Source organism: Podarcis muralis, chromosome 8, assembly GCF_964188315.1.
Source record: "Podarcis muralis chromosome 8, rPodMur119.hap1.1, whole genome shotgun sequence".
In the NCBI taxonomy this organism is placed as follows: Eukaryota; Metazoa; Chordata; class Lepidosauria; order Squamata; family Lacertidae; genus Podarcis; species Podarcis muralis.
Window position 1 is genome coordinate 65,272,926 of NC_135662.1, and position 27,812 is coordinate 65,300,737.

Here is a 27,812-nt window from a genome sequence, read left to right on the forward strand (position 1 = left end):
AATAAATTATTATTATTATTATTATTATTATTATTATTATTATTATTATTATTATTATTAACTACCACACTACCATGTTCTTACAATTTGTTAACTCTGCTAATGATGATCATAACATTTTTATACCCTGTTTTCTACAAAAGTACACAAGGCAGCTTTTACAATGTCCACACAACACAAAATAAGTCATGCAGATACATTTTAAGAGGCAAAATGTAACCTAAAAATGAAACAAACTAACACATGAAACCAGCAGCAGCTAAAAACAAGGGAGCGGTTCTAAAAAAACAGTTTAAATAATAATTCCCCCCAAGTCCCAGGATGGTAACAATGTAGATAAAACAGTTTAAAACAAATGGCAGTCACTACCAGAGTGGGTCCCAAAGTATGTATATCTTACACAAAGATTAGGAGGCATGGGATTATGCACTAGTTCCCTTCCTTGGCTGCAATTTCTCCTGCCACTGAGGTTCGTTCTTAACCAGGATGCGAAATCAGGATTTGAGGCTGCTTCCATAGCTACCAGGGAACTTCATGGGAGTTAACTGTGGTTGCTGTTCATGCTGATGTAACATAAAAGCTGCAGCTAAGATTGTACATGCAGATTCCAGGGAAAAGGGAAGAGGAAGTCCTATGGTCCCCTTGCAGACTCATAGCCATGGTTAAGATATTGGGTATGCTACAATTGGAATGGTTTCACACCTCTGGTCCTTTTAAAGGTAAAGGTACCCCTGCCCGTACGGGCCAGTCTTGACAGACTCTGGGGTTGTGAGCCCATCTCACTTAAGAAGCCGGGGGCCAGCGCTGTCCGCAGACACTTCCGGGTCATGTGGCCAGCGTGACAAAGCTGCATCTGGCGAGCCAGAGCCGCACACGGAAACGCCGTTTACCTTCGCGCTGGTAAGCAGTCCCTATTTATCTACTTGCACCCGGGGGTGCTTTCGAACTGCTAGGTTGGCAGGCGCTGGGACTGAGCAACGGGAGCGCACCCCGCTGCGGGGATTCGAACCGCCGACCTTTCAATCGGCAAGCCCTAGGCGCTGAGGCTTTAACCCACAGCGCCACCCGCGTCCCTAGACCTTTTAAGTCCCTGCTCCTTTTAACTACATATAATTCACCCGACATGTGGCCAAAAACACTACCATTACAAATCATTCTACTGTTTTGTAATCCTTCCCTTCTGAGGCCACGCCAAGCTAGATCCGAACTGGAAGGCTTTGCCATGATTTTGACAAAATATGAATTTGTTACTCTTTTATTGCACATATCTAGGTAAAGGACCCCTGGACAGTTAAGTCCAGTCAAAAGCGAAAACTATGGGGTTGCGGTGCTCATCTCGCTTTCAGGCATTTGTCCACAGACAGCTTTCCGGGTCATGTGGCCAGCATGACTAAACCGCTTCTGGTGCAATGAAACACTGTGACAGAAACCAGAGTGCATGGAAATGCCATTTACCTTCCCGCCACAGCAGAACCTATTTATCTACTCACACTGGCATGCTTTCAGACTGCTAGGTTGGCAGGAGCTGGGACAGAGCAACAGGAGCTGACCCCATTGTGGGGATTTGAACAGCCAACCTTCTAATCGGCAAGCCCAAGAGGCTCAGAGGTTTAGACCACAGCGCCACCCATGTCCCTGGTACATACGTATGGTGTGGTGAGCCTGACATCCATAAAACTGGGCTGTTCATAGTGCGCCGACTAATCTCCATGCTGTTAGTACCAAAGACAGAATGGGACTAGCCCAGTCCAAAACAACAGAGTCCAAAACAATAGCCATAACATTGAGCTACAATGATTAGCCAGACCTAGTCTGAAATCCTGTGCACAGTTCCTTAGGATCAAATCCCATGTACAGGATTGAGTGGCTGAAGGAGCATCTCAACCCCTATTTTTCAGGCCCAGCTCTGAGGTCCTTCTGGCGGTTCCCTCACTGCGAGAAGTGAGGCTACAGGGAACCAGGCAGAGGGCCTTCTTGGCAGTGGTACCCGCCCTGTGGTACACCCTCGTAACAGATGTCAAGGAGATTATCTGTTTTGTAGCAAACAAACAAAACTTTAATAAAAACTAATTTAAAAAAGAAGAGCAACGGCAGTGGTATTGCTAGAAAGTGCAGTTTTCCCCAGTCTTTCCTTGCTTGGTTCTTACTGAGAGCCAGTGTGGTGTAGTGGTTAAGAGTGGTAGACTTGTAATCTGGAGAACCGGGTTTGAGTCTCCGCTCCTCCACATGCAGCTGCTGGGTGACCTTGGGCCAGTCGCACTTCTCAGCCCCACTCACCTCACAGAGTGTTTGTTGTGGGGGAGGAAGGGAAAGGAGAATGTTAGCCGCTTTGAGACTCCTTCAGGCAGTGATAAAGCGGGATATCAAATCCAAACTCCTCTTCTTCTTCTATATGCTAATAGTGAGTGACTCAAGATTGATATATGCTTTCAGTTTTTGTATCTGATAATATTTTATTATTTACAATAAAGCTAGAGCAGTCTTGCGTCCATTTATATTGGGTTTTTTTAAAAATTAAAATTATACAAATACATTCATTTGACGGCAAATTCTATACAGTCAGCACCAGAGCATTCATAATGGCAATCAAGATACTGTAAAGCAAAATGTCCATACTTTCCCCTGCAAAGTAGTTTATGCTGGTTTATGACTCTCATTTGTTACTCATTTCTGACTCCTGCTTTATTTTGGCAAGGAGATCTATCCTCTGGCTAGCAAAGAGAGCTCTGGCCAGCTTTCCCACCGTCGCTCCTTTGCTCCCTTCCTTCATCTGCCACCTCTGAAACATTTGATAAACTTTTTCCTTTAACCCATCTCGCTCGTAGTCGTGGTCAATTTCCTCCAGCTCAGGGTCGCTGAAGCCCAGCTGCCGCGCCGTGGGTTTCCACTTCTTCCCCATATTTTCTCTCACGAGGTTCAGTTGCACTTCCGAAACGAGAGCAGTGTTCTCTGGTGGCGACAAAAGGAAAATGTTTCTTTAGTGCTTTGGCGACGGAACACCGTTTCTTTTCTTTCAATTTTTTTTATTGGTTTTCACACTTATCACATAAAAAGAAACCAGAGAAAAGAAAAACACTACAATACACAAAAACAAAGAAAAACATATAAAAAAGAATTATCACTTCCAAATCCTAATTTCATTACATTGATAACTGACTGACTTCCTTGAATCCCCTCTAACTGAATTTCATTATATCATCTGTTTAGCAGTTCTCCAAATTCATATCAGGAACACTGTTTCTTTTGTTCTCGGAGACAATAGGAAGATCCTGACAAACTCCATCTTGCATGAGAAACATGGGTGCGAGGGGGCAGGCAGGTCAACCGTGCTGCTAACAGTGAATGCAGGGCTCTGAGTGCATGCCAATATATATAAAAATAGATATAAGGTAAAGGACCCCTGGACGATTAAGCCCAGTCAAAGGCGACTACGGGGTTGCAGCGCTCATCTCGCTTTCAGGCCGAGGGAGCCGGCGTTTGTCCACAGACAGCTTTCCAAGTCATGTGGCCAGCATGACTAAACCGCTTCTGGTGCAATGGAACACCATGACGGAAACCGGAGAGCAAGAAAACGCCGTTTACCTTCCCACCGCAGTGGTACCTATTTATTCGTGCTGGTATGCTTTCGTACTGCTAGGTTGGCAGGAGCTGGGACATATCTAATGTATTGTTTACCATCTTTGTATCCTGCCCTTGAGAGCCAGTGTGGTGTAGTGGTTAAGAGCGGTAGTCTGCTAATCTGGGGAACCGGGTTCGCGTCTCCGCTCCTCCACATGCAGCTGCTGGGTGACCTTGGGCCAGTCATACTTCCTTGAAGTCTCTCAGCCTCACTCACCTCACAGAGTGTTTGTTGTGGGGGAGGAAGGGAAAGGAGAATGTTAGCCTCTTTGAGACTCCTTAAAGGGAGTGAAAGGCGGGATATCAAATCCAAACTCTTCTTCTTCTTCTTCTGCCCTGCCTCTGAGAAGCGCCGGGTGGCCCACATGGAGTAATCATGGTGTTCTCACAATGACCTTGTGAGGTGGGCTAAGGTTGATTTTGCCCATTTTCATGGCTGAGCAGGCATTTGAATCCAGGCATCCAAGATTTGATCCACCCCAACACTCTGTCCACTTCACCACACCATGCTAGCTCTCACTAATTAGTAGTAGGGTAGCAAAGTCATACTGGAAACCCAAGATTCGCTACACTTTTTTAAAAAAATGTGAACAACTGGGGAAAATAGTTTTTTCCTACTGAAGTGGGGCACTTATTTATGAAAGTGTGGGGTGGGGGAGAGAGAAGGAAAGGAAGAGAAGCGCTAGCATGCAGCAACAATAGCATCACTGTGCATCACAGCCTAAGAGGCAGCTACTTGCCACCAGTGGCATTAAGGGATACAAGCTAGAAGACCAGAACCTTCAGGGTCAGAATCCCGAAATCTGACTGCAAAGTCTGTGTTTTGTGGAGATCACTAGCATCTCTGTTTCTATAGATTCATATTTTTGTTACTACTAGTAGTAGCAGTAGTATTAATAACAGTACTATTAGTACTACAGTGGTACCTCGGTTTACAAACTTAATCTGTTCCGGAAGTCTGTTCTTAAACCGAAACTGTTCTTAAACCAAGGCGTGCTTTCCCTAATGAGGCCTCCTACCGCCGATGCCCTTCCACCATTCGGATTCCGTTCTTAGACCGAGGTAAAGTTTGCAAACCGGGACACTACTTCTGGTTTTGCGGAGTTCGTAAACCAAATCATTTGTAAACAGGACTGTTATTAAACTGAGGTACCACTGTACAGTGGTACCTCGGGTTAAGTACTTAATTTGTTCCGGAGTCCGTTCTTAACCTGAAACTATTCTTAACCTGAAGCACCACTTTAGCCACCGCGCCACCGGAGCACGATTTCGGTTCTCATCCTGAAGCAAAGTTCTTAACCTGAAGCACTATTTCTGGGTTAGCAGAGTCTATAACCTCAAGCGTATGTAACCTGAAGCGTATGTAACCCAAGGTACCACTGTACTACTACTTAGGGATACAAGCTAGAAGACCAGAATCTTCAGGGTCAGAATCCCAAAATCTGACTGCAAAGTCTGCATTAATTGTGCATTAATCTGTTTCTACAGATTAATATTTTTGTTACTACTACTATTACTAATTTACTTCTTATACCCCAGCCACTCTGGGTGGCTTCCAACAAAATACAGAGGAAAGAAAGGAAGGGGGGAAAACATCAAACATAAAATATAAAATACTTCCCAAAACAGGGCTCCCTTTAGATTTCTATGAAAAGTCATTTAGTTGTTTAACTGTTTGATATCGGAAAGGGGAGTGTTCCACAGGGGAGGCACTACTACAGGGAAGGCCCACTGCTTAGTTCCCTGTAAGCTCACTTCATGCAGGGAGGGAACTGCCAGAAGGCCCTCAGAGCTGGACCTCAGTTTGAGCATGTCGGATCTTTCCTTGCTAGATGTTTTCAGTTCTATTCAATCCTAACTACAGTGGTACCTCAGGTTAAGTACTTAATTCATTCCAGAGGTCCGTACTTAACCTGAAACTGTTCTTAACCTGAAGCACCACTTTAGCTAATGGGGCCTCCCACCGCTGCCGCGCTGCCTGAGCACGATTTCTGTTCTCATCCTGAAGCAAAGTGCTTAACCTGAAGCACTATTTCTGGGTTAGCGGAGTCTGTAACCTGAAGCGTATGTAACCTGAAGCGTATGTAACCCAAGGTACCACTGTACATATCCTGAACAGAGTTTCAAAGGAAAATGTATGGCTTTGAAAGCAAGAACTATTTCATGAAGGAAGAAAAAAGTTTTAACTTCATTACTTACCAAACAGTTTCTGGTAATCTGCAGGATTATAATAAGTATTTTCCGGCATAGTACATATTTCTTGAGGTTTTTGTTTAATGGTTAAGACGTTGTGAGAGCCTATCTGAATTGCACTACTATTATATATATTGTAGCTTGCAGGTTCTCCTGTATGTAAGACAATTTTTAAAAAAAACACCCGTTTAATAAAGCAAGTATAAAACTACACACAAACAAAATGAGCACAGGGACGGTGCAGGGGGATAAATTACTGACCAGTGTGTTGACACATGTTAATTTTATGATGGAAATAGTAAAATGGCAAAAATGCATTATTTGAACACTGCACTTATATGTTGGGTAGTTTCACATCAAGGAAAGAATGGTTCCTGCTCCTAGAATTTATGTTACAAGGGCATATTTACACAACCAGGTTTATTTCTCAGGTTGGTGTCTGGTATAATTAATCATGGAATGACAGAATTGTAGATTTGGAAGGGATCCTGAGGATCATCTAGTCCAACCCCTTGCAATGCAGGAATATGCAGCTGTCCTATACGGAAATCGAATCTGTGACCTGCCATTATCAGCACCATGCTCTAACCAGCTCAGCAAGCTAGGCCGCTCCAATAGTTCTTTGATAAGAGTTAAAATCATAGCAAACTTTTGAAAGCTTGTGTCAGTCAGATCAGTAGGGCAAGACAACAAACTCCCCAAAGAGAAAACATGTTGGCTCTTCTATATCAGGCACGTCCAGCTCTCAAGAGACTGCTATCTACTCCCAGTTTAAGCAAACTGGCAGTGATCTAGCTTTTTTTAGGAGGAGAGTCCAGAGTTGTTCAGCTTTTTGGGGGTGAATGCCATAAATCGCTTGCAGTAAACACCAACACAATCAAATGTACACAGCGGGGGCCCGAGACATTCCTTCAACTGTTTTTTTATTCGCAGGGACTAAAAGTTTGCCACGATCTCCAGAGGATCTACCCTATCGATCGCGGTCGACCAGTTGGACATCGCTGTTCTATATCAACAGTGTTTCAAAAACATTGTGAGAATTTAGTCTTTTGAGTCAAAGAGATAATGCATTTTGAGACTTCGTTCAGTGAATGTGACTGTATCTTGTTGAGATCAAGCAAGCAGCTGTTTCTGGAGCTCCAAAAACTCTGGCTTTTTTCATTTTGAAAAGGAACAGCACCACAAAAGGGAATCTCAAACTCTCTCCTTGTGGAAGGAGCAGATTGCAGGGGCCAGTTCTGCAACCTAACATAGTCTATGCTGTTAGCACCGTGGGGCCCTCCAAAAATGCAACTAGTGTGCCAAATAAACCATGGGGAAGTGGGGTTAAATCCTACAAATTTGGCTGCTGGGAATAGGCACACTCAGCCAAGGAGAATTGGATCCCACCCACCCTGGTCAATCAGTTCATTTCACGTGTGACATCAGCTGATGGACAGGTGGATATGATTGGAGGGAAATAGCCATGTAAGCCAAGATTGGCCCATGGATTGGAGCTTCTCTACTTCTGCTTTCAAGCTACCAAATGGTATTATAGCCTTAAAGAGTCCAGACCGCTCATGCCACTCATGTTGAGATCACACTGCTCATATCAAGAAATAACTAGTTTTTTACCTGAATTCTGTTTGTGTATAGGTGTATGGGCAAAGTTCGTTTTCATAAAAGAGGTCGATTCCTCTGGATCTAAAGAGGTATGCAAATTGTGTCAAAACTGCACCACTGCTCTTGAAACATTAAACAACAACAACAACAATTTATTATTTATACCCCGCCCATCTGGCTGGGTTTCCCCAGCCACTCTGGGCGGATTCCAACAAGATCTTAAAATACAATAGTCTATTAAACATTAAAAGCTTCCCTAAACAGGGCTGCCTTCAGATGTCTTCTAAAAGTCTGGTAGTTGTTTTTCTCTTTGACATCTGGTAGGAGGGCATTCCACAGGGCGGGTGCCACTACCAAGAAGGCCCTCTGCCTGTTTCCCTGTAACTTGGCTTCTCGCAGCGAGGGAACCGCCGACAAAGAGAGATGCCAAGGGAGTTTTTGCCGATTCTCCCTCAAAACGCTTGCTTGCGTTTGTTTTATGGTTGTAATGCTTTTATTTGTTTTATAATTGCATATTTTATTGTTGTAACCCACAGGATTATTGTTGAAGGGCAGGTAAGAGATCTAATTACAAACAAACAAATAAAACTGCTCCAGAACAGGTTTCCAAAGCACACTGGGGATTGCTGGGCAAAGGGGATTGGCAAAAACCTTCTCTCGTCTTCTGAGGTGATTCCACTGGATCAAAAGCCCTTTTAGTACCATGGCACAAAAGGGCCACCACCCAGTTTTTAGGGTGCTGGAGTATCCCTTATGTATAGATGGATATTCCAAAATGAAGCACAGCTTACAACATTGATAATGAAACATGACAGTCCTAAGAAAACAATACAAATAAAATACAGCACAATGAACGAATTAGCGACGCTAATGCTCTCTGTAGAAACTGCACCACAAACAGTATTTCACAATTCAGATGCCTGGACAAAAGTGATTCCATTCCACAAAGCCCCCCAGTCAGTGCTGCTCATTGGGCGACCTCAGACAAATATTCATTTCAGTCAACCTCAGAAGGTTGTGAAGTGAAATGGTACAGGAGTGGGGAGAACTGTTTGCCGCAAGCTCCTTGAAGGGAGGGCAGGATGAAAATTTAATAAAAGACATAAATATAAATATGCATAGTAACCTTAAAGCTCACTAGATTTTGAATTGCTATTACATTTTACCTTCCCAGGGTTAGTAGGATGGGACGAAAGACTGGTACATAAAAAATGGGACAGCTTTTATTTTCTTCATAGAAGGTAGTAAAGAAGAGCCATTTTACCGCTGGTCTTAGGCATGTGTGATCTTTCTCCCTGAAGGAACAAGAAGAAAACCCTCAATCAGTTCACTTACCAGTTTCTGTACTGAAGCTTTTGCCAAAATAGTAAGGTCTGAATGGGTTAGATTGACGATCCACACCAGATTCAGGTACGGGCGGTTTATTGAAGCTAAAGGGATTGGCTGATCCGTAAAGATCTTCTGGGCTTAGAGATGCTCTGAGATTTGCAGGTCCGGTCCCATAGTGCCTAACTGGATTCGGCCGGCTATTATTTTCCCTTTCCAGAGTAGCTCTGAGTGGGGGTGGTTTCCACTGACGACTGTACGGGTCCACAGTGGTGTTGCTATGACGGGCGCCAGGCCCAACCTTTTCAGGCCTCAGGTGTGACTCCTGCATCGGGCGGGCAGCAGTCGCCTTTGCATACGGGTCGTGAGACACCTTCCTCCTCCTCTCCTGCTCCAGCATTTCGGCGCTGTACGACATGGAACGGCCTTCCGCCTTGTCCATCCTGCTGCCGTGCACGTGGTAGTTCAGCTCGTCCTGCAGTTTCCGCTCCAAGGTCACTGGAGGATCCAAGGATGTTTCGCAGCTCTCCACAGGTTCATTCACCGGGCAAGCTGCAAACATGGCTTCGTCTACGGTGTTGCTGGCCGCAGGACACGGAGAGCTGTGCAGGGAGCCGGGAAGATCTGCAGGGCAGAAAGGGAGAGGCCTAAGAGGATCGATCATTTTGCCGAGATTTCAGTGCAATGGTCTAGCACAGGGGACAGCAAACCTTTTCAGCAGGGGGCCGGTCCACTGTCCCTCAGACCTTGTGGGGGGCCGGACTAAATTTTGAAGGAAAAAAAGTGAACAAATTCCTATGCCCCACAAGTAACACAGAGATGCATTTTAAATAAAAGGACACATTCTAATGTAAAAACATGCTGATTCCCGGACTGTCCACGGGCCGGATTTAGAAGGCAATTGGGCCAGATCCAGCCCCTGGGCCTTAGTTTGCCTACCCATGTCCTAGCAGCTTGGTGAGACTCTACTGCTGTGAGATCAAGGCTGCATCCAGGGCCAGGGAGCCTATGGGCCTTCAAAAACTGTTAGACTACAATTCCCATCAGCATAGGGAGGGTCACAGCTTTCCCTGACCTATCCTACACTCTAACTTTGGATCCCAATGAACTCAATGGGACTTACTTCTGAGTAGATTTGCACTGAATTGTGCTGTAAGCATGAAAAGCTCGTTGGGTTGCTATGCTTTAATAAAACAAATATTGGTCCTCTTCCACAAAACATGGTCTTATATAGTCAGCCTAACTTGCTGTCATCTGGGAGATGCCATAAACTGCTGTATTGCTGTACCACTGTGCTCTGTCATGAAGTTCTAGCATCGCCTGCCATTTCCCATGGCCCAGCAAACAGTAAGTGAAGGTATCATACTTCAAAATCACAACCAGAGAGAACTAGAAGGAAGTCTTCCAAAACCAGAAGATTATAGAAAGTGCTCTCACGAAACTTCCACTCAACACACTTGGGTGGTAGAAGCCTAGAAGGACAAAGGAATACTAAATAACTCTCCCCAGTTGGAAGAATTAAGTGTGTTCACACCACCACCCTGTTCTAGGGATGAGCAGTATATCAATATATTGTCCCAAACTAGTTTGAAGTCCATATCATGATGTTGGTTTCATAATTTTAGACCTGGCAATATATCACAATCAGGATGTGTGTGTGCTTGCGTGCTATGCAAAAATCATGATGCAGGAAAAACCGTGAAGACAGTTAATGCCTGTACATAGCTCCATCCTTACTTCAGACAACAACAACAACAACAACAACTTATCATTTGTACCCTGCCCATCTGGCTGGGTTTCCCCAGCCACTCTGGGCGGCTTCCAACAAAGACCAAAAATACACTATAATGTCAATGTGATATATCAGTGTATTGTGATGATGAAAACCAGGTACCACCCAGCCCTGCTCTATTCTGACTATTCAGAAGCTCAGGTTGAACAAGTAATCAGCATAAATAACTGCCAGCAAACATTTTTTAAAAACCACTTCCAATATTAACAGGTACTATAAAAGGGAAGAGGCCGCTATTCTGCCTCATGCTTTCTGGCAAGCAGAATCCACCCCCAATGTAAAAAGTAGGTGTGGTCTTTGTTCTTATGCCAACCCAACAGGATGACCCAAAGGGACCTTTGGTATTGATCTACCCTGAGGCCGTGCTGGCAGGTTTCCTTTGGCGGCTGCAACACCTCAGGCTGTGGGTTACAGCCTAATACCCAAAGGGCAAGAGCCTTTTGGGTGCTATAGACTCTGAATATAGACGGCAAGAATAATGACTTTTGGAAGTGTGAATGGTTCTTGGCTTCTTGTTGTTGTTGTGGAAATCCTGCTCAGCCCCTGCTGCTTCCACGCTATGGGATTTCACCAGGCACTGTCTGTTTGTCTGTGTGGGCTTCCCTTGTTCCCCCCAAAAAGAGAAACAGAGGGGATGATGAATTCTCCACCCCAAACTGACTTCATCACTTCTGTGACGCTGTCATAAAATATACACATACTCTAATTTGAGTCATAAACCAGAGTCCAGACAAAATCTCCAGCTCTGATATGATTTATTATTTACAAAGTAGAGACTGAAACTGTAATCTGCACTGGCCCTAATCAGCACTGAAACGGTGATCTTTGGCTTTGATTGTGTGTGTTTTAAATGGGTGTCCTTCCTATCGTAAAGAAATGTGCAGCTGTTGCCCCAAATGTGGATGAACTCCAAAAAGATGAACTCTTAAGCAACTGAAATGAATTACCCGTCCGGCCATTGCTTGGTGGTTCTGCCACGGCATCCACCTGGAGAGACTGCATCCTTTTTATAAGTTCCGTTGGCTCAGGGTACTTTTCCTGTCGCAGAGAACAAGAGCAACTAAACACCTGATTGAATCACTGGAAGAACCTAGAACCTCTAGGGGAATGTTGCTTGGGGGGCCCATCAAGCAAAATCCTGCTGGACTGTAGGACTAAGGATGTCAGGAACCCTGTTGCACAGGGAAACCTACATGTCTAGAGCTTTACACATGTAGACTTTCCCATTTCAGACATGAAATTTCAGACATGAGAATGTCAGAAAGAGGCCGAGGGAGCAGTCCCACTACTGCTTCTCTCCTAACACTAGAATTTGTGGACACCCAATGAAGCTGAACGTTGAAATAGCCATGGCAGATAAAAGTAATTCTTCATGCAATGTATAGTTCAAGCATGGAACCCACTTCCACAGGAGGCAACGATGGCCACCAGTTTGGATGACTTTAAGAGAGGAGTGGACAAAGTCATGGAGGGCAAGGCTATAGCCATGATGACTATGCGGTGTCTCCACATCTGGAGGCAGTAATGTTTCTCACAGGCTGTCAGGGATTGGACTGAAGAGGAAAGGTGGCGGCCACCCCCCCTTCTCCTGAACCTTCCCAAGAAGAGGAGGACAGTATAGACTTACAACAGTTGTTTGCAGAAGGTCATGACTCTGAGACAGAAGAAGGACAAAGCTGGGAGATAATGGAAGGAGAGGAAGGAGGAGCAGAAGAGTCAGGACAGCTGGTTGACACATTATCATTAGAAAGCATTCCCAACCCAACTCCCTTCTCCTAGAACGAGGAGGGCTGTTAAAGTGGGAGAACAGAAAGCGAATAGGCAAAAGTCCTCACGCAGCCACCGTATAAAGGGGTGGAGCTGCTGACGACTGAGAGTAAAAGGGGGGAGGAGATTACTGAGAGCAATGCCATTATCCTAGAGACAGCATCCTGCATCTCTCTCTGTGACTATTGAATAAAATACCTTGGTAAGAGCTTCTTGTATTTTCATTACTGGCAGCCTCCTGTGAGGGAGGGGGATCAGATTCCCTGAAGCCTGACACAGGCATTTGGGCATCATCATCATCATCATCATCATCATTATTATTATTATTATTATTATTATTATTATTGGGACGCAGGTGGCGCTGTGGTCTAAACCACTGAGCCTAGGGCTTGCCGATCGGAAGGTTGGCGATTTGAATCCCCGTGACGGGGTGAGCTCCTGTTGTTCGGTCCCAGCTCCTGCCAACCTAGCAGTTCGAAAGCACATCAAGTGCAAGTAGATAAATAGGTACCACTCTAGCAGGAAGGTAAACGGCATTTCTGTGCACTGCTCTGGTTCGCCAGAAGCGGCTTAGTCATGCTGGCCACAGGACCCGGAAAAACTGTCTGCGGACAAACGCCGACTCCCTCGGCCAATAAAGCGAGATGAGCGCCACAACCTCAGAGTCGTTCGTGACTGGACTTAACAGTCAGGGGTCCTTTAATTTATTATTATTATTATTATTATTATTATTATTATTATTATTATTATACCCTGCCCATCTGATTGGGTTGCCACAGGCACTCTGGATGGCTTCCAACAGATATAAAGATATAATAAAACCTTTAAAATATTCCCTATACAGGACTGCCTTCATGTCTTCTAAAAGTTGTATGGCTATTTATCTCCTTGACATCTGGTGGGAGGCTTTCCCACAGGGCAGGTACCACTGCTCGTCTCTTCTTATGATTTTGTATGCTTTTAGGGATAGAATTGGAAGGGACTGAGGAAGTCATTTAGTACACCCCTCTGATTATTGCAGGATCTACAATGCAGATGCAGCGACAGCGTCCCTGACATTCTCTGCACCAATGCTTCCAGTGAAGGAGATTGCTCAGCTGTGTGACAGCTCTTACTTTCAGGAAATTTCTCCTACCTAATAGCTGGACTCTGTTCCCCTACAATTTCCACCAGTAATTCTCTCCCCCTTTCCTTTTTTTCAGCCGTAAATGTTTGAAAAACTTACTTTTAACTTTCTCAAGTCATCTTCAACATCCTTTTCAAAGTTCTGCTGATAAAATGGCTTGTACGTCAAATTGATTTCTGTAGTAAAGGATTAGTCAATTAGTAAAAGAAAACCCCCAAAGCGGTCTCAGTGAAAAACAGACGAGACTGTTCTTATGCTGTCTTTTATAAAGGCAAGTAAGAAGTGACATGGCAGTGGCATAGCATGGCAGGAGGGCACAGCGGCAGTTGCTCCGTGCGCAAAATTGTTAGGGGGTGCAAAATTTCAACGTACAGATTGGGTGGGGCTCAGACCCGTCTTCACATACTTCCCCATGGATTTGGCACCTATAAGGAGTGCAGTGTTACCTCTTGGCTGTTCCTCATCCCACTGTACCTGTAGACCCAGCCAAAAACTAAAAACATCTTGAATATTCCACATGACCTTAAGGCTGCCTTCCTCTTGCACTCAAATAATGCCGGACCCACTTCAGCAAAAATGCCCTCTCACTACCTGCAAAAGTTGGCCGTTCCTCCGGCTTTTGACTCCAAGATTGTTTCATTAGTGTAATGATCTCTCCTGGGCAACTTTCTTCAATCTCCTCTATGAGAGGCCTGTCCCCATGCATGATGCAGAAGTATATTTGCGCGTCAGTCAAAGCATCTGGTGGGGGAGAGAGAAATTGAACAGTTTTTTTTAATAAAAAAAAAATACAGTGGTACCTTGGGTTACATACGCTTCAGGTTACAGACTATGCTAACCAGAAATATTATCTCAGGTTAAGAACTTTGCTTCAGGATAAGAACAGAAATCGTGCTCCGGCGGCACGGCAGCAGCAGCAGGCCGCATTAGCTAAAGTGGTGCTTCAGGTTAAGAACAGTTTCAGGTTAAGAACAGACCTCCAGAACAAATTAAGTACTTAACCCGAGGTACCACTGTAACCATATGCAGCTAAAAACACTTCAGCAAGCAGAGTTATTTGATCACACTTACTCTCATAGGGTTCTTTGTTGGCAAAGATGGCCCATAATACTATGCCAAAGCTGTACACGTCTGATTTTTCCACAGGCGTGGTGTTAACTGATGCCAAGTGTTCTGGGGCCATGTAAAAAAGGGTGCCGGCGTTGCTCTTTGAGCTGCAGTTGATTTTCATCTTCCGGATGCTCTCCTCTTTGGTCAGCCTGCTCCAGCTTTTGAAGCGGGCCACGCCAAGGTCTGCTATCTGCACGAAAGGATGGAGAACCATTAGGGCAGCAAGGTCCAACTGAGATCATACAAGCACACAGCTGATGAGACCCTCGCAGGCCATCTTCTCCAACTTCCTGCTTGGCACAGGAAATCCAGAGCTAGAACATTCACTATAGATGGACTATCCACCCTCTACTTAAAGGGAGAGCCCACCACCCCTCTAGGTCATTGGTTCCATTGTCACAGCAGTTCAAGAAATTTGACTTAATGCTCAACCAAAATTTACCTGCCTGTATCTTAAGCCCACTAAATCAACCTCAGTCTGCAGCAGAGAACACACATTTGTCTATGATGTCCCCACACTCTCAGTCTTCTCTTTTCCAGGCTAAACACGCCCAGTTCTTTCAAACCGTTCCACACAGGGTTTTTTTCCCTTAATGCTGACAGTCTTTTGTTGCCTTTCTCTAACCCCATTTCAGTTTGTCTATAATAATTATACCCTGCCCATCTGGCTGGGTTTCCCCAGCCACTCTGGGTGGCTTCCAACAGAACACTAAAAATACAATAACCTATTAAACATTAAAAGCTTCCCTTAACAGGGCTGCCTTCAGATGTCTTCTAAAAGTTTGGTAGTTATTTTTCTCTTCGACATCTGATGGGAGGGTGTTCCACAGGGCGGGTGCCACTACCGAGAAGGCCCTCTGCCTGGTTCCCTGTAACTTGGCTTCTCGCAGTGAGGGAACTGCCAGAAGGCCCTTGGTGCTGGACTTCAGTGTCCGGGCAAACTGAGGGGGGTGGAGACACTCCTTCAGGTATACTGGACTGAGGCCATTTAGGGCTTTAAAGGTCAGCACCAACACTTTGAATTGTGCTCGGAAACGTACTGGGAGCCAGTGTAGGTCTTTCAAGACCGGTGTTATGTGGTCTCAGCGGCCGTTCCCAGTCACCTCCTTAAAGTTCAGTGCCCATTAGGGGATATTCCAGTCGAGGACAATTTGCAGTCGACATGCTTGGTGCAACATCAAATGTTTCCCAAAGTAATTTGTTATTTAATTAAATATAGTGTTTTTAAGTTAACCGGGTCAAATGGAGTGCACCGATCTGAACATTCAAAAAAGCATGTGGTATTGCCTTTCCTGGCCTGGTATACCTGGAAGGGAATGCAAAACACTGGGAAACTGTGTGTTTTCCTTCTCATCCACATGTGCATAGCGAGCAAAAGCCTGGTTAGCTTACTGCAACTGTGTAAACATACCGGCTTCTGGAGCAGATTGCACCCACTTTACAAACCTTGGCTGCAGATCTTGGTTAAGGAGGAGAGAGCAGAACAACAGTCCTGGGTTCAGACAACATGCAAAGCCATACCTTGCCTTAGTTGCCACATTACACTGAACTACAAGGACCAGGAGAGAAGCAACGTGGCTGTGATCTCCCTGGGAGCCAGCACATTTGCAGTCACACAAAACCATGGTTTGCCAAACAGGCAGGTTCTGCTATAAATCATGCCCACATCTGGTTTAGCCCTAAGACTGACATGTCACCCACCCAGGAATTATGTGCTAATGGTACCTTAATATGAAAGTCCTCGTCTACAAGGATATTTTCTGGTTTTAGGTCCTTGTGAACTAAGCCCTGTTCAGTTAAGTAAAGCATTCCTTCAATGATCTCTAGGATGAAGCACCCTTTCACGGACAAAGGAATAGAGGTCTGCAATAAAGCAAAAACAGCAGAATATTAGTATATATACTGAGTTATACCTGCCATGATCAAGAAACTGCCTTTTTTTAAAATGAAAAGCAGTGGTATTCAATTAAGTTTTACTCATGTTAGACCTATCAAAATTAATGGACTGAACTTAGCCATGGTCATTCATTTCAGTGGGTATACTAGGGGTTAAACATAATTGAATACCAGCTAAAATCTTTAAAAAGAGCACTGACTTATTCAGTCCTCTGTTGAACGAACATCCATCAGGAATAGATATTAAGTCTTACGAATCATGGTTGCTAAAGGAGTTTGAATAAAGCACACACAACTAGTGCTCATTCCAATTATCTTTGCTTTTCGAAGAAGCAACAAGGATCCTCATCACTGAGGTTAGAATCCAGTTGCAATTCAGCAGATCTGGAGATGCACATTTTAGAAAATCGGGATGTGATCTGTTTGCTGATGAGAAATATTAACAGATAAGCAACTACCCACCATTATGATGGGCAGATTCTAGATGGCAACAGGAACTGGCATCCTTGTGAAAGTGCCAAGACCTCAGGACTAACCCACTGCCAGGCAGAAGCTTAAACATATTATATAAGCTTATTACTATCTGGCCCAAACCTTCCCAGTACTTTGGAAATCTGGATCTTGGGAGCAATGCAAGACTGCTCCATTTTACAGCGCAAATTATGAACAAGAGTTTCGCTGGTGCAGAAATCACGATCCCCCCATAGAGAGCAAACACTCAAATTTATGAGCTGCAAAGCCCAGTACCAGTGTGTCCCTAACATTCACTATTAGCATGTCTTAGACCTGATCTAGGTCCAAACCAATGATGAAAACATTTTCACTGGAACGGACAAAAAAGGTGTTGATGGAAACAGCCTGAGATGACAGACAACGTTTGAATACCATTTTCCAAAGCTGTGGTACAATCTCAAAAATTACTGCCTGGCTTCTTCCCAGTGTGTCAATCATGCTCTCTACTCACTGCCTTTAGTACGGACATCAGGTTTCCTTTGCGTACGTATTCCATCACCAGGGAGTAGTTGCCATCTTCCAAAATGATGCCCAGTAGCTTCACCACACGGTCATGGTTTAGTCTGAGCATAATCTTGCCTTCTTCGAGAAGGGACGTGTTACACCTGGGAGGGGGAGGAACAGGTACTATGGGATTACCAGTGTGCATGACTGCCAAGAAGGCAACAGAGCTATAGACTAAGACATTGCAAGGTGACAGGCAGAAATGTCAACTTCTTCACCTGAACTCTCCAAAATGATGAGCCAAACCTGCATAGCTCAAGCTGCAGCATAATCTACGAATTAAATGGCAACTGCCTTGCTGGGTGAAATCCTGCCTTGTGTCTGAGTGGAGTTAGCATCCTTATGACTAATTATTCATTCAGTCATTTGCATAGCATTCTGGCTGGGAACTGCAGGCTAGTGCTCCCCAAATTTATAACAGTGGGATAATGCATTTTAAAAATCTGAATTAAAATTGGAGACACACTTCAACTCTTAACACACAGGTGGTTTTCTTTTAGAGTGGGCAAGGTGGCAAAATGGCAGGTAGGTCTGCCAAGCTGTCACACCAGGAGTGGCTGAATGAGCTAATGACACATAATCAAGTCAGGCCTAGCGTCAATGAGTAGCATGCGTGGGAAACTGCCAGGACCCACACTGATGCCTGGCCTGGAGCCCCTTTTTAATCCCCACTGGCATTTGTGTTGGGCAGTTGGGTCTACTGAAGACACTGTTTTAATTTCCCACAATGCCCTGTCAATGGGTTGCCCCAAGGCATTGTGGGAAATGGCAGCCTCCCCCACACCCAGCTGCCCAGTGTGCTGCTGCAGCCACCATCAGATAAGGACCATGGCTATAGCAAGGAGTCCTACAGAGAATGATTTCATAGAATGCAAGCTGGATATCTTAGCTGGTTAGAGCGGATAACATCGAGGTTGCAGGTTCGATCCCCATAAGGAACATCTGCATTGCAGGGGTTGGACTAGATGATCCCCAGGGTCCCTTCCAACTCTATGATTCTATGAACCAAGGGTCATCTAGTCCAGTGTTCCCCAACATTGGGCCTCCAGCTGTTTTTGGACTACAACTCCCATCATCCCTCACTAGCAAGACTAGTGGTCAAGGATGATGGGAATTGTAGTCCAAAAACAGCTGGAGGCCCAAGGTTGGGGAACACTGAATTCTAGTTCAACCCCTTGCAATGCGGGAATCTTTTGCCCAATGGGGGACTTGAACCCACGACCCTGAGATTAACAGTCTAATGCTCTACCTACTGAGCTATAGCTCTGATCTGTCGAGTTTCCACTCAGATCTGGAGCAGAGACGCCATCAGCCGTGGAGGCTAACTAGGAGGCAGCCTTCTCTGGGGATGGGTGATGTGAGCCTAAAGCAGCGGTTCTCAACCTGTGGGTCCACAGATGTTGTTGGACTGCAACTCCCATCATCCCTGAGATCTGGCCTTGCTAGCTAGGTTGAGAAAGGCTGGCCTAAAGGAAACTTTAATTGTTGGAGCTGGGAAATAAGAGTGGGAGACGGCCATTGCCTTCGTGAGCTGCGTGCGGACTTCCCACGGGCATCTGACTGGTGATGACGGTCATTTGGTTCGATCCAGCCAGGCTTGTCTTTTGTTCTTGCCGCACAGGTCTCTGGGCAAGCAAAACCTTGGAAAAGTTGAGGGAGGAGCCTATCCAATCAGAAAACCGGCAGGAGCTGGACTTAATAAGGCACAAATCCAAAATTATGGTACAGAGACAATGGAATTTTATCTTTTTTCTTCTTTAGTCTGCATTTGGTAAATATGTAGACGGTTGTGTTTATATTGTTATGTATGTATGGATTTTTGGATTTTGCTTTGATTTTCCTTTTCTATTTACCTTGTAATATTTAATAACCTATCCATTCTGAAGGAAATCAGCCCTGAGTGCTCACTGGAAGGACAGATCCTGAAGCTGAGGCTCCAATACTTTGGCCACCTCATGAGAAGAGAAGACTCCCTGGAAAAGACCCTGATGTTGGGAAAGATTGAGGGTACAAGGAGAAGGGGACGACAGAGGACGAGATGGTTGGACAGTGTTCTCGAAGCTACCAGCATGTGTTTGACCAAACTGCGGGAGGCAGTGGAAGACAGGAGTGCCTGGCGTGCTCTGGTCCATAGGGTCACGAAGAGTCGGACACGACTAAACGACTAAACAACAACAAAATATTTAAGAAAAATAAGAAAAATAAGAAAAGAAACTGGCAGGAGCTCAGTGGTAGGCAGCTCTAGACTGCTCTCTCTTGTCTGCAAAGGATCTCCCTCTGACCAACTTACTCTGTGCGCTGAGGCCCTGTGTACACCGTTTTCAACACCACAAGCCCATGCCTCTTGTGGTAACACAGCGAAACCATTCCAAATCCGCCGGCGTCCAACTGTTCTTTTTGTAAAAAGTCCTCCGAATTCATCTGAATGTCATCCAAGGACATGTTTGCGGCTCGTGGGGCACTCCAGCAATCCGTAGAGAGAAATCCCAGGGCCTGCAATGTGAAAACAGAAGAGAAGACATTGTGCGGTCTGTATTTCCACTGCCACAGGACACGATGGCCAAAAGGCCACGAAGAAAGCTGCGCAGACCTACCAAAGACCCGAGGATGGCACAAAGGTAACAGTAAGAACGCAATCCTATGCACGTTTAGTCATAAATCAATCCCAGAGTGTTCAAGCTAGCTTACTCTCAGGTAAGTGCACACAGGTAACATGCAGCGTCCTTCATGCTGCTCTTGGTCTGACCAGTATGTAACATCTTGTAGAGTAGTAGGGAAAATCCATGAAGAACCTTCTCTTGAAAGTCTATATTATAAAAAATGGAGGGTGTCTACAAGGGGAGGGCATTTATAATTGTGGCTTCCCATTTGAGAAGTGGTCTCCATTAAGAGGCCAGGTCGTCACCCACCTTAACGGCAGACAAAAGACTTCTATGTTCCCAGGCTTTTAAATATCTTTTCTATGTTATATAAACTAACCGTATTTTTTTTGTAAAATGATTTTTATTTGGTTTTACAAATTCATTCGCACTCAAAATCACAAATAATAAAAATTACACAAGATTCTTCTGAATCTCTAGACTTCCCTCCTCCCCTCTGGGGGTTCTTTAGTTAACTTTTTCAACTGCATACTATGAATCCTCCTTATTTTTCAGTCCTCCGTTGTACCCAAAGTTTATGTAACATTACAAGAGTTATTTAAGACCTACCAAAGAGTTCAAATGTTTACAGGGGTCATTCAAATATAATATAAAATTTCCCCATTTTTTGTTGAAGTTTTGATCCTCCTGGTTTCTGATTTTCCCAGTCATTTTTGCCATCTCTGCACAGTCCAATAGTTTAATCTGTCAGTCCACTCTGGTAGGAACCTTATACGTACCAAAGTATAATCTAAACATTTAAAGATAGTGATTAACTCACTTTAAATAATTAAATTGACTGCATCATTGCCAAAATCAGCTTCCTTCCTTCCTTCCTTCCTTCCTTCCTTCCTTCCTTCCTTCCTTCCTTTCTTTCTTCTAAGCTTGCATTAGCATGAATCATTTGTATACTGCTTTGTTTTAAAATTTTGGTTTCATATTAGTGTTCCAGGTTGCTGAGCCTTATTGTGTGAGGTAATTAAGACATAAATAAAAATATACAGGATCTAACGAGTGGTATTGGAGTAGATTTCACTGAGAGTAGACCCACTGAAAACAATGGACTTACATTAGTCATGCCTAATTTAAGGCCATTAATTTTAATGGGTCTGCTCTATTACTACATTGGTTCCTATGGCTGAATTGTAGTAATAATAATAATTTGGGGGGGGGGGTCAGCCTCAAGCTAACAGGTTAAATATGTCTGGCATTGGTCTATCTAGGGCAATTATTGGCAAGTTCTAATTCTTAACAGGTTGGCATTGCCAACAGCGCCACTGTGCCAGTTACACAAAGGCTGCGTATACACCATACATTTAAAGCACATGATTTTCCCCAAAGGATCCTGGGAATTGTGGTTTTCTCAAAGGTTGCTGGGAAGTAGAGCTTTGTGAGGGGGGCTTTGGGGGGGTGTGTCATGGGCTTCACACACACAAACACGTTGCTAAGCATAATATGAAGCATTTGGTCCCCATTTCAGCTGAATGCTACTTTGGGAAGTAGGAGGGTTTGGGGTTTCATGGGTTTAGTTTTAATTCCCATTTTTCTCTGGCTGCTTAGCTGTTTTAATGTATTACTGTTTTCTTTTAGGGCTGCCATATTTCTGGGATTCATCTGTCAGAAATAGCGTCCAGGTAGAATGTCTGGGGAAACCTGGGTGTATGGCAACCTATGTCAGAAATGTAGATTTTAGGGGTGAATTTTCTTAAAAATAGCTCAGAAACTTCCTTTTGTGGAGATTTTCCCAACAAACAAACAAACCAACTAAGCAACTTTTGTGTCTGGATTTTCACTTTTTGAAATATGGCAACTCTACTTTTACTTTAAAGGACGCGGGTGGTGCTGTGGATTAAACCACAGAGCCTAGGACTTGCCGATCAGAAGGTCGGCGGTTCGAATCCCCGCAATGGGGTGAGGTCCCATTGCTGGGTCCCTGCTCCTGCCAACCTAGCAGTTCCAAAGCACTTGAAAGTGCAAGTAGATAAATAGGGTTAGGGTTAGGGTAAATGGCATTTCCGTGCACTGCTCTGGTTCGCCAGAAAGCGGCTTAGTCATGCTGGCCACATGACCCGGAAGCTGTACGCCAGCTCCCTCAGCCAATAAAGCGAGATGAGCGCCACAACCCCAGAGTCGATCATGACTGAACCTAATGGTCAGGGGTCCCTTTACCTTTACTTTTAATTTGCAGTATTTTTTTTAGCTGCTTTTTAGCTCACAGGGTATGCATGTTCTTTACCCTGCTGGGTTGGGGAAAGCTCATATTTTCCCAACCCAACTCAGTCAGTAGAGCATGAGACTCTTAATCTCAGGGTTGCGGGTCTGAACCCCACGTTGTGCAAAAAGATTCCTGCATTGCAGGGGGTTGGACTAGATGACCCTTGTGGCCCCTTTCAACCCTACAATTCTATGATTCTCTGGCCAGTCAGGGCTGAATGGACCAGTGGTCTTGCTACATATAAGGCAGATTCTTATGTTTCTCAACTATTGTTGCAAAGCCCTTTGGGGGCATATAGGCAAAAAGGAAATGGGAATTACTTTGAGGCAAGAATGTACATCATTGTAGCCTGAGCAACAGAAGTAGTAGCAACAACAGTTGCAACAAGAATTGAGAAACATAAAGAATCTGCTTTATATGGGTCACCATCTTGGTACCCACTGGGTGCACTTGCACCCCCCAGAGGCCTCCCCCAGCACCTGCAAGCTCACCTCCCTGCTACTGAAATCAGGCTTGGGGGAAAGAATTCTGTTGTAGCAAATAGAACAGAAGGAGACATCATGGTCCTGGACTCAGATTCCTCATCTTCAGGGGAATAGGGGAAGGCTTCTGCAGAAGAACGGAAAGGGCATGCAGGACCAGCATGCCTCTCAAAAGAGAGACTGTGTTGCATAGTGGTTAGAGCTGCTCAGGACCTGCTCAGCCATGAAACTCACTGGGTGGCCCTGGGCTGGTCACAGTCTCAACTTAACCTATCTCACGGAATTGGCTGTGAGGATGAAATGGGAAGGAAGAGAATCATATCTGCCACCTTGCACCCAGTGTTAGAAATCAGCCAGGCACTTGGAATGACGCGTGTCCAATTGAATCCACCGACATCTGACCTATGGACGTGGGTGGCGCTGTGGGTTAAACCACAGAGCCTAGGACTTGCCAATCAGAAGGTCGGCGGTTCGAATCCCCGTGACGGGATGAGCTCCCGTTGCTCAGTCCCTGCTCCTGCCAACCTAGCAGTTTGAAAGCACGTCAAAGTGCAAGAAGATAAATAGGTACCGCTCCGACGGGAAGGTAAATGGTGTTTTCGTGCGCTGCTCTGGTTCGCCAGAAGCGGCTTAGTCATGTTGGCCACATGACCTGGAAGCTGTATGCCGGCTCCCTCGGCCAATAAAGCGAGATGAGCGCTGCAAACCCAGAGTTGGTCACGACTGGACCTAATGGTCAGGGGTCCCTTTACCTTTACCTCTGACCTAACACATGCAAAAATAGGACTGCTAAGTACAGGATATCCAGACCCTCAGTGGGATCCATCCACACAATGGTAAAGTGATTTAAAGGCAGATCCCAGGCAGAGATGCCTAGGTTCAGATAAGTGCCCACTATCACAGTCTTTCACCCTTTTGTTAAGCAAACAGGAACAGGATGACCAAGGATGGGGAAGGCGAACAATAGGCAGGAAATTCTGGGATTATGGAAATTGTAGGAACCAATCATTTCACAGCCTCCTCCTCCCCTATCCACTGACATGCGTTGGTAAAAAAAAAGGTATTTTAAAAACTAGATTTAAAGGCAGCTTTCTCCCAACTGAAGTGCAGAGTGTTTGAGGACTTTTGCAGGGAAACCAAAATGCTTGTTTACTACCGACCTTACTGTATGCTTGTGAAACATGGACCACTTATAAACGCCATCTCCAACTCCTTGAAAGATTCCATCAACAGTGTCTTTGAAAAAATGTACATATCACCTGGGAAGACAGGCCAACTAATGCCAGTGTGCTGGAATAACCAAAGATCACCAGTGTTGAAGCAATGATTCTTCAACATCAACTTCGTTGGACTGGTTGTATTCTGTGGATGCCTGAGCATCTTCCAAAGCAACTACAGTGGTACCTTGGGTTACATACGCTTCAGGTTACATACGCTTCAGGTTACAGACTCCGCTCACCCAGAAATATTATCTCAGGTTAAGAACTTTGCTTCAGGATGAGAGACGAAATCATGCTCCGGCAGCGCGGTGGCAGCAGGAGGCCCCATTAGCTAAAGTGGTGCTTCAGGTTAAGAACAGTTTCAGGTTAAGTACAGACCTCCAGAACGAATTAAGTACTTAACCTGAGGTACAACTGTACTCTCTTCCAAACTTAAAAATGGTAAGTGTATTGCTGGTGGTCAACAAAAGAGGTTCAAAGACTCTCTCAAGGCAAATCCAAAAAAATGTAGTATAAACACCGACAACTGGGAAACACTGGCCTGTGAGTGCTCCAATTGAGGAACAACCTTTACCAAAGGTGTCATGGGCTTTGAAGATGCTCAAACTCAGGATGAAAGGGGGAAATGTGCTAAGAGGAAGGCACATTTGGCAAACCATCACCATGATCAACTCTCATCGGGAAACCTATGTCCCCACTGTGGAAGGACGTGTGAATCCAGAATTGGCCTCCACAGTCACTTACAGACTCACTGTTAAAACCGTGTTTATGGAAGACAATCTTACTCGGCCAGGAGTGATGGCCAAAGAAGAAAGATGTTACTAAGTGCAGCAAAATACGAGTTTGGAGGGACCTAAGTCTTCTGGTAAGTAGATTTCATCTCCCTCATGCCCAAACCCCTCTCCAACTCCATATCCGCAAGAGCAGAGCGCGATTGTGGCCGGTTAAAACTTTTGAGCAAAACCCAAGAAGGCACCCGGCTGCACTCCTAGCCTCACAACACAGAAAGGGAAGCACTTAGCTTAGGATCCGGATGGTGACTAATAATGGGAAGGAGTTCCCACCACCATCCGTCATCCCGCCCTCATTCAGCGAGCCGCCTCTTGAAATCACGGACTTCACCAGGGCGCAGAGGTTCTCAACCTGTGGGTCCCCAGATGTTGTTGGACTTCAACTCCCATCATCCCTGAGCTCTGGCCTTGCTAGCTAGGGGTGATGGGAGTTGTAGTCCAACAACATCTGGGGACCCACAGGTTGAGAAAGGCTGCCGGATGAAGTTTACGCGCGCGCCTCACAGAGGCACCACCTTAGTTTCATTTTCCTGCGCGCCTCCCCTTCCCCCTCTCGCTTCCCTCGAGCGCAACGGGAAGGAAGCAGGCGGCCGGAGGCAGTTTCCCACAAGTTCGATCCTAAGGAAAAACCTACCCGGGCGAGTCTTTCTCTCTGCAGGGATGGCGAGGGGAAAACCTGGAAGCGGCCAGCCCGCGCTAGTGGGGGCACCACCTCCTCGGCTCCAAAAAGATCGACGCGCAGCAGGGAAGGGACCAGATCCCTTTCCACCGTCTCCTCTCCCCGAGCAGGAGAGATCCCCAGATAGTGTACGCTGCGCCCCACGGGGAGCGATCCCCTCGATTTCTTCTCTTTCCTTTCGCCCTCCTGCTCCCGAAAGGGGCCACCCACTGCCCGGAGCGCGCCTGGCGCTTTTCTTCCTCTTTCGGCGAACTTTGCAGGGGCGGAGTCAGGCGGTGTTAAAAGCGCACGCAAGCCCTTCCCAACCTATGATCCAGGCTTCTCTTCTCCGCAGGGGGAAGGAGGGGCGAGCAGCGAGGCTTTCGGATCTCCCCTCGGGGCGGGATCGGCAGGGCCAGATCTCCGAAGAGAGATTCCAGTGCGGAAATGGGTGGCGTCGAGAGCTGCTGAAAGGGAGAGGAGGAACACGAAGGAAGGTAAGAGAAGAAGGGCTTCCTTCAGCTGTGCGCAGCTGGAGATACTGCTGCGTCTCACTTGCTGGATGGCACAGGAGGGGAGAGATGCTCTTGTGCTCAGATCCTGCTCCCTGGTTTCCCACAGGCACCACCGTGAGAATACTGGAATTGATGGGCCCTTGGCCTGGTCTAGCAGTCTCGTTTCACATTCTTGGGTTCTTTAGCTGTGTGTGATCCTAATAACGACGCAACTAAGAGGAAATAAATTGGGTCTGTTTGGGCAGAAAGGGACGCCAGGGTTAAGTCAACACCTTCAGTAGTAGTAGTAGTAGTAGTAGTGGTGGTGGTGGTGGTGGTGGTAGCAGCAGCCCTTCTCCAGAATGGAGTTTGCATCGGGTGGACTTCAGCGTTCCTTGACTTTGCACCAGCATCTTGGCCTTGCCTTGCCTTGCCGAATAGTGTTGTGAATTACACCACCCTTTCTGCCAGCTTAATTTATGCCTGTTTGCCAGGTCATGTGGCTGAGCTGGAATGGATTTAAGATCCAGCCTAACAGGGTAGCTCCATTAAGCGTCTGTGCAGTACAGGGGGTTAGACTCCCCCCCCTTTGCATTTTTTAGGGGGCGTATTTTTGTTTTACTTGGCGATGTGAGGAGCAAGGGTGGCATCTTCTGGCAAACCCGAAGATTGCATGGCCTCCGTTTAATTTCCTGGCGTACTCCTCCATTGTCTCCTGAGACAGACTGATGCCAACCAACCATCTTGAGTTTGTGCTTCCTGTTTCAATGAGATTTAAGGAATGCGACAGGCTTAGCCATGCTTAACTTTCCTTTGCTCTTTTCTTTTTTGCTGTGCTTTCCCCGCAAAAACCCACTCTTTGAAGTAGAATCAGAGCAAACGACAATCCACGGAAAACCCAAATTGATGTTTGCTCCAACTGAGCACTAAAGAGTGTGTTTTTGCAGGCAAACCTCAGGGGCAGAAAATACCTACACAATCTGAGGAAGCGCTTTTAACTGGGCACCTGTGTCGGGAAAGAGTGAGCAAACGGTAAGTGGAAGCCCATACTAGCACAGAAAGTTTAAACCAAGTTTGTTTTCTTCTAACCAAATCATTTGTAAACTGCTTTTTCACCCCAATTAAGAGCCCCCAATTAAGAGGGATGCGGGTGGTGCTGTGGGTTAAACCACAGAGCCTAGGACTTGCCAATCAGAAGGTCGGCTGTTCGAATCACTGCGATGGGGTGATCTCCCGTTTCTCGGTCCCTGCTTCTGCCAACCTAGCATTTCGAAAGCATGTCAAAGTGCAAGTAGATAAATAGGTACCGCTCTGGCGGGAAGGTAAATGGCGTTTCCGTGCGCTGCTCTGGTTCGCCAGAAGCGTCTTAGTCATGCTGGCCACATGACGCGGAAGCTATACCCCGGCTCCCTTAGCCAATAAAGCGAGATGAGCGCCGCAACCCCAGAGTCGTCCGCGACTGGACCTAATTATCAGGGGTCCCTTTACCTTTACCTAAGCTGATGAACAAAAACCGAATTGCAAAGTTTAAGCAATAAGTCACATTAAACTAGATCTGCAAAACTAAGAGGTTTAATCACTCAACCTCTTATTTAAAATCTTTTAAATTGAGGCAGAAAAGATGCCTGCTGAAAATCAGATAGATATGGGGCTAGCTGGAAAACATGTGAGGTCCCAGCCAAAGAAGAATGGCAACTTAATTTGACAGAATATGTGCAGCTTGCAGAATTAACATATAGAATAAGTGAACAAGAAGAACATACGTTTAGAGAAGATTGGGAAACGTTTATTGAATATATGGGGAATAATTGTGTACAGCTGAAAACGCTGGCAGCATTAAGATAAATTCAACAGTGTAAATAATTT

General features: G+C 45.5%; 2 protein-coding genes across 2 annotated transcripts in view; one reads left to right on the forward strand and one right to left on the reverse strand.

Annotated features, from left to right (window-relative positions):
• Window positions 1-2,487: 2,487 nt before the first annotated feature.
• Window positions 2,488-25,561, reverse strand: RIPK1 (receptor interacting serine/threonine kinase 1). Its single transcript, XM_028737844.2, has 12 exons — window positions 25,429-25,561; window positions 19,738-19,940; window positions 17,395-17,548; window positions 16,260-16,397; window positions 14,496-14,724; window positions 14,016-14,165; window positions 13,524-13,600; window positions 11,479-11,569; window positions 8,749-9,363; window positions 7,426-7,494; window positions 5,818-5,964; window positions 2,488-2,949 (listed from the first exon to the last, which is right to left on the reverse strand). The coding sequence occupies exons 2-12, from the start codon at window positions 19,887-19,889 to the stop codon at window positions 2,654-2,656; spliced, it is 2,118 nt and encodes a 705-aa protein (XP_028593677.2). The 5' UTR covers window positions 19,890-19,940; window positions 25,429-25,561; the 3' UTR covers window positions 2,488-2,653.
• Window positions 25,455-27,812, forward strand: part of DUSP22 (dual specificity phosphatase 22) — a 91,514-nt gene continuing 89,156 nt past the window's right edge. The window contains exon 1 of the mRNA XM_028737845.2: window positions 25,455-25,949. Coding sequence (XP_028593678.2) covers window positions 25,455-25,949 — 495 coding nt within the window. The remainder of the gene's footprint in view (window positions 25,950-27,812) is intronic.

Excerpts from the sequence above, each read along its gene's own strand:
- RIPK1 (XM_028737844.2), bottom strand. The coding sequence starts at position 19,889 with ATGTCCTTGGATGACATTCAGATGAATTCGGAGGACTTTTTACAAAAA. Across the intron at positions 16,398-17,394 it reads TGATGTCCGTACTAAAGGCA|ACCTCTATTCCTTTGTCCGT; the intron begins GTGAGTAGAGAG and ends GCTTTATTGCAG. Across the intron at positions 14,725-16,259 it reads ACGAGGACTTTCATATTAAG|ATAGCAGACCTTGGCGTGGC; the intron begins GTACCATTAGCA and ends CCTTTCGTGCAG.